This window comes from Procambarus clarkii, chromosome 92, assembly GCF_040958095.1.
Source record: "Procambarus clarkii isolate CNS0578487 chromosome 92, FALCON_Pclarkii_2.0, whole genome shotgun sequence".
NCBI lineage: Eukaryota > Metazoa > Arthropoda > Malacostraca > Decapoda > Cambaridae > Procambarus > Procambarus clarkii.
The window spans coordinates 5,999,898-6,006,154 of NC_091241.1; the positions used below are offsets into that span (position 1 = coordinate 5,999,898).

The window sequence follows — 6,257 nt, forward strand, 5'->3', positions numbered from 1 at the left end:
AGGCACTAACTTCGTCTCCTCATGTATAGGAGAGACCCCATGTCCCTCCTAGGCACTAACTTCGTCTCCTCATGTATAGGAGAGACCCCATGTCCCTCCTAGGCACAAACTTCGTCTCCTCATGTATAGGAGAGACCCCATGTCCCTCCTAGGCACTAACTGGCAAATTCCACTATTTTCCAATCTCACTAAATAACAAACTCCATCCTCACTAGGTACTGGGAAGAGGGGAGGATAGGGAGAACCAGGGGAGAGTGGGGGGAGATAGACGTGTTCTCCCCATCTATCCTTCTCTCTACCTTTATATCTTCCCCCACTCTTCTCCTCTCCCTCTCTGTATGTCTCTCTCTTTATCTCACTGTGTCTCTGTGTTGATACGTGTGTTGCTGGTGGTCGGGGATTGGTGCGGTGTGACCTTTCCTCGCTTGTGGCCAGGGCTGGGCTTGGGGGCCAGGGCTGGGCTTGGTGGCCAGGGTTGGGCTTGGTGGCCAGGGTTGGGCTTGGTGCCAGGGTTGGGCTTGGTGGCCAGGGTTGGGCTTGTGGCCAGGGTTGGGCTTGGGGGCACCGCCGCCACCAAGCCCTTGGTAATGGAAGGTCTCGTAGCCCTTAGGTCCCAGTGTTACTCCCATGGTGTTGTCAGCAATACATACTGGCATATTACAGCCGGAGCATGATAGAAAGATTTATTTGATAAATGTTTCATGATATGAGGGCTGTAGGCGTGAGGTGAGGGCTGTGGGCGTGACGTGAGGGCTGTGGGCGTGACGTGAGGGCTGTGGGCGTGACGTGAGGGCTGTGGGCGTGACGTGAGGGCTGTGGGCGTGACGTGAGGGCTGTGGGCGTGACGTGAGGGCTGTGGGCGTGACGTGAGGGCTGTGGGCGTGACGTGAGGGCTGTGGGCGTGACGTGAGGGCTGTAGGCGTGACGTGAGGGCTGTAGGCGTGAGGTGAGGGCTGTGGGCGTGACGTGAGGGCTGTGGGTGTGACGTGAGGGCTGTGGGCGTGACGTGAGGGCTGTGGGCGTGACGTGAGGGCTGTGGGCGTGACGTGAGGGCTGTGGGCGTGACGTGAGGGCTGTGGGCGTGACGTGAGGGCTGTGGGCGTGACGTGAGGGCTGTGGGCGTGACGTGAGGGCTGTGGGCGTGACGCGAGGGCTGTGGGCGTGACGCGAGGGCTGTGGGCGTGACGCGAGGGCTGTGGGCGTGACGCGAGAGCTGTGGGCGTGACGTGAGGGCTGTGGGCGTGACGTGAGGGCTGTGGGCGTGACGTGAGGGCTGTGGGCGTGACGTGAGGGCTGTGGGCGTGACGTGAGGGCTGTGGGCGTGACGTGAGGGCTGTGGGCGTGACGTGAGGGCTGTGGGCGTGACGCGAGGGCTGTGGGCGTGACGCGAGGGCTGTGGGCGTGACGCGAGGGCTGTGGGCGTGACGCGAGAGCTGTGGGCGTGACGTGAGGGCTGTGGGCGTGACGTGAGGGCTGTAAGCGTGACGTGAGGGCTGTGGGCGTGACGTGAGGGCTGTGGGCGTGACGTGAGGGCTGTGGGCGTGACGCGAGGGCTGTGGGCGTGACGCGAGGGCTGTGGGCGTGACGCGAGGGCTGTGGGCGTGACGCGAGGGCTGTGGGCGTGACGCGAGGGCTGTGGGCGTGACGTGAGGGCTGTGGGCGTGACCTGAGGGCTGTGGGCGTGACGCGAGGGCTGTGGGCGTGACGCGAGGGCTGTGGGCGTGACGCGAGGGCTGTGGGCGTGACGCGAGAGCTGTGGGCGTGACGTGAGGGCTGTGGGCGTGACGTGAGGGCTGTGGGCGTGACGCGAGGGCTGTGGGCGTGACGCGAGGGCTGTGGGCGTGACGCGAGGGCTGTGGGCGTGACGCGAGGGCTGTGGGCGTGAGGTGAGGGCTGTGGGCGTGAGGTGAGGGCTGTGGGCGTGACCTGAGGGCTGTGGGCGTGACCTGAGGGCTGTGGGCGTGACGCGAGAGCTGTGGGCGTGACGCGAGTGCTGTGGGCGTGACGCGAGAGCTGTGGGCGTGACGCGAGGGCTGTGGGCGTGACGCGAGGGCTGTGGGCGTGACGTGAGGGCTGTGGGCGTGACGTGAGGGCGGTGGGCGTGAGGTGAGGGCTGTGGGCGTGACCTGAGGGCTGTGGGCGTGAGGTGAGGGCTGTGGGCGTGACGTGAGGGCGGTGGGCGTGAGGTGAGGGCTGTGGGCGTGACCTGAGGGCTGTGGGCGTGAGGTGAGGGCTGTGGGCGTGACCTGAGGGCTGTGGGCGTGAGGTGAGGGCTGTGGGCGTGATGTGAGGGCGGTGGGCGTGAGGTGAGGGCTGTGGGCGTGACCTGAGGGCTGTGGGCGTGAGGTGAGGGCTGTGGGCGTGACCTGAGGGCTGTGGGCGTGACCTGAGGGCTGTGGGTGTGACCTGAGGGCTGTGGGCGTGAGGTGAGGGCTGTGGGCGTGACCTGAGGGCTGTGGGTGTGACCTGAGGGCTGTGGGCGTGAGGTGAGGGCTGTGGGCGTGAGGAGGAAGACGTCACTGGTGGGGACAAGGAGCCACACAGGGAGTGCTGGGATAAGATAAGCAAGCAGCAGGACTGCTAATAAGTTTTCACAGCCTCTTAAAACTTGAGGGTGTGACGTCCTTCCCTGGAAGTGCCCTGTCTTCCACACCTGAGGAGGGGGAGGAGGGGGAAGGGGAAGGGAGGGGAAGGGAGGGGGAGAGAAGTAGGGGGATGGCTAGATGAGGAGGAGAAGGCAAGGAGGAAGAAAGCATCCCTCCTCTCCTTCTCTATCCTCCTCTCCATCAGTATCCCTTCTCCTTCCCAGTCCCCTCTCTCCATCTCCATATCATGGGGGGACATGATTACAGTTGTGACGATAATCTCCTTCAAGAGATTGAGCCTGCTCTTCCCTCCATAATTACGTAGTTGAAATTATATAAAACTACTATGGAAGAAATGTCCAACAACGACAACAACACCAGCAAGGCTTGCCAGAGCGCAAAACGTTGCAGCCAGAGACACCTGTTCGGACTCAAACCGCCAAACTACCCGTTGATCGCTACCGGCCCCGCTGATTGGCCGCCGGTCTGGCTGCACCTGCACTCGCCCCCCCAATACTACTTGATGTCTGGGGTCGCCACGACCTCAGACCTCAGAATGTTCAGTGCTTTCGTAGTTATCACTCCTCCCAGCTAGACGTTAGCGTGTACTGAGAGAGGTGATAGCTTAAAGCCAATATTCCAGCACCTCCCATTTATTTCTGTGTTGCACTTCTTGTTATTTTGCCTTAACATAACTTTTCATTGTGTCATTTAAGTATTCTTATTATTTTGATTGATTGATTTTATTATAAGAATTTGTTTGTCCATTTTTTCATGTTTTGATTAATTAACGTAATTAAAATTTCATTGTTAAAGTTTACTTGTGTTTTGTGTGTCTTCTCCTTACCTTACCACAGACGAAGTTCCAGTTTTTTCTTTTTTTTATAACTATGTGACGAGGCCATACCCCTAGCCTTAAACAGCCGAACACCAACGCGTTACCATCACACAGTGTATATGATACACACAGAAAATCACACTAACGTGTTATACATCAATGAGAAAATCCACTTGGGCTGTGAGGTGGGCGCGAACCCGCGACCAAGGCATTGCCAGTCGCATACTCTACCAACGTACCATCAAAGACTTTGTAAAAGTCATACAACAGGATTTCTATTGAAATCACAGGAAGTCTGGAAGTCCCTCCTGAAGAACTCCAAGTTTTACACAAGACCTCCTAGCACTCGGGTGAAGGGTAAAGTAGTTCAACACCGTACGCCCCAACTTCGGATACAAGTATCTGATACATCACTGCAACCATTTTCACTGCTCACATTCTTCATCACTGTAAAAAATGTAGACACCCTCCCTGTCTCCCCCACACATACTCTTCTGCCACACCCACCAACCTGTAGGCCACTCAGCCTCAGGGCCAACCCAACCTAAAGGCCCACTTAACCTCAACCCCTCCCAGCCCCAAGGCCCACCTAACCTCTGTCTCCCCTACCACACTCATTCTGTCCACTTCCCCAATATACGCCCCCTCCCGGCCTCCCGCCACACACACGCACCCCGCCATGCTCGGTCACACCTCATCCCAGTAATCATTTTCACTACACACCGCCTACATCACTGTAACCAAAAAGTTGTGCTCAGAATACAAATGGGTCACCTGAACATTTATTTTGCATGTTATTATCTGAATACACAAATACACACACACATATTTAAGCTAATGCTAAGCTCTATAGACTTGGTGACATATTTCACAGATTGTCCAACTGTCCGGCCTCTTCTTGACACTCTCCATACAATCCCCAATCACCAGCTGGTATCGCGGCCTTGGTAACCTTGTAGTTGCTAGACCTTAAGACCTACACCAAAACTAGTTTCCAAAGACCATTTCAGGTAGTGTTGATGGTCGCCAGGCGCCAGCTGGGTGAGACTTGGCGGGAAAAATTGGCGGGTATTATTCTGGTGGTCTGAGGCCGTCACTGGGCTCCTCCCGTCCCTCGTGGCCATCTCCCGCTGAAAGATCACCCGTCACCCGGCAACTGTTTGCTTATTATTGATTATTTTGGAGGTTAGGTGGATCTTGAGGGTGGGAGAGGTTGAGGTTCAGTAGGCCTTTAGGTTGGGTTGGCCCTGAGGCTGAGTGGCCTACATGTTGGGTAAGCCTTGAAGCTCGGTGGGCCTCGTAGTAGGGAGAATGACGACTACGACCGTCCCCTCAGAGGTGAATGAGTGATTTAAGCAGTTGCTTTGCAGACAGTCTTCACCTAATTGTTCGGGCCGATTCATGCATGTTTAGAGGCTCTAGCTATTGGGCCCCCAGTCATACCAGTTTTCTATTATTCGTTTTAAACCGTCGTATTTTGTATGTAGTAAAGCCACTGATCTATGACTACTTATGGCTTCCTAGTCTTTCCAACATATTTCCCTATTTTGAATTAGCTATTCATACTTAGATACATTGGGGATTGTCTTAGATGATTATCTTTTAGTATCATAACTAAGATAATTTTTGTAATATTTTTCTTACCGTGTAACAAAATCTTTCTGAGGCATCTTTATTAAAATAAAAAAATTTTTTTACTCAACCTTGCTGTATACTATTATTACTGTGTAAAGTAGTAACAAATCTAAGTAGCTCATCTTCATGCAGTTTCAAAGTCCACTCTACCGTCAGTCATTCTGTTTCATATTAACTACTTTCAATGACCTTTAAGGAAGAAAATAAATCTAAATCATCTTTACGCAGCATCTAGTCCATCTTATATTTGTGTTATATGCCTTATACATCTTACCAAGTCAATCGTTCTGTATTGTATCTACCAACACAACTCTTTTTAAGCATCAAAGTTTGTGTTTTGTCTATTTGTACTCCTCCACCCATGTCGTGTGTGTGTACTCTCCGATTTGAGTTTGTTGGAGTGATTAAAAAATTCCTAAAATTGTTTTTGGAGAGTGGGGAGAGCAGAGTGAGAGGTGGGGGGGGGGAGAGCAGAGTGAGAGGTGGGGGGGGGGAGAGCAGAGTGAGAGGTGGGGGGGGGAGAGCAGAGTGAGAGGTGGGGGGGGAGAGCAGAGTGAGAGGTGGGGGGGGGGGGGAGAGCAGAGTGAGAGGTGGGGGGGGGTTTGTGAGGTGGTAGTGAGGATGTTCTGGGGTGACCAGAACAGTCCGAGGAGTGAGAGCGGGGCTGAGAGGGATGGTGGATGAGGTGGATGAGCGCGGATAACCTGGAATATGGGTAAGAGAAGATGAGGTTGGGGGGGTGGTGAGCCCCCCCCCCCCCCGAGGCTGTCTTGGACTTAAGGTTGTGTGGGCCTTGAAGCTGTCTTGGCCTTGAGGTTTGGTGGGACCTTGAAGCGTGGTCTGGGTCCTCCTTTTCCCTGATCACTAATTGGTTGGAGGTAATTAAGAGTTCCAGTCACCTTAACCCGTTCACCCTATCGTGGCCTCCGTAACTCTTGGACACCCTCTGGAGGTTAAAGTCACCCTTCACCTTGGACACCCTAAGGTGGCCACAGTCACCCTCAACACTCACACAGACAATAATCACAATAGTTTACCTGCTTCAGGAGGCTTCAGGTGGCTTCAAGATGGCTTCATGCGGATTCAAGGTGCGCCTCTCTTCACCTGCAGAAATAAAAAGCAATTGAATAATGCCACTGGAACTGTATTCGATAATTACTGATATCTCTATTTCTGACAACATTTTCCCCATTTATGGT

At 54.3% G+C, this 6,257-nt stretch overlaps 1 protein-coding gene across 1 annotated transcript; it reads right to left on the reverse strand.

The window, feature by feature from the left end:
* Positions 1-619: 619 nt before the first annotated feature.
* On the reverse strand, positions 620-5,093 carry LOC123774972 (uncharacterized). The gene is made up of 2 exons (XM_069319035.1): positions 5,068-5,093; positions 620-2,519 (listed from the first exon to the last, which is right to left on the reverse strand). Exons 1-2 carry the CDS (start codon positions 5,091-5,093, stop codon positions 620-622), a joined length of 1,926 nt encoding a protein of 641 aa, XP_069175136.1.
* Between the last annotated feature and the right edge of the window lie 1,164 nt (positions 5,094-6,257).

Bases quoted from the DNA above. Each gene is read 5' to 3' on its own strand.
- LOC123774972 (XM_069319035.1), bottom strand. From the start codon at position 5,093: ATGCCTCAGAAAGATTTTGTTACACG. The intron at 2,520-5,067 runs GTAAGAAAAATA...TGTCCCCACCAG, and splicing joins CAGAAAGATTTTGTTACACG to TGACGTCTTCCTCCTCACGC.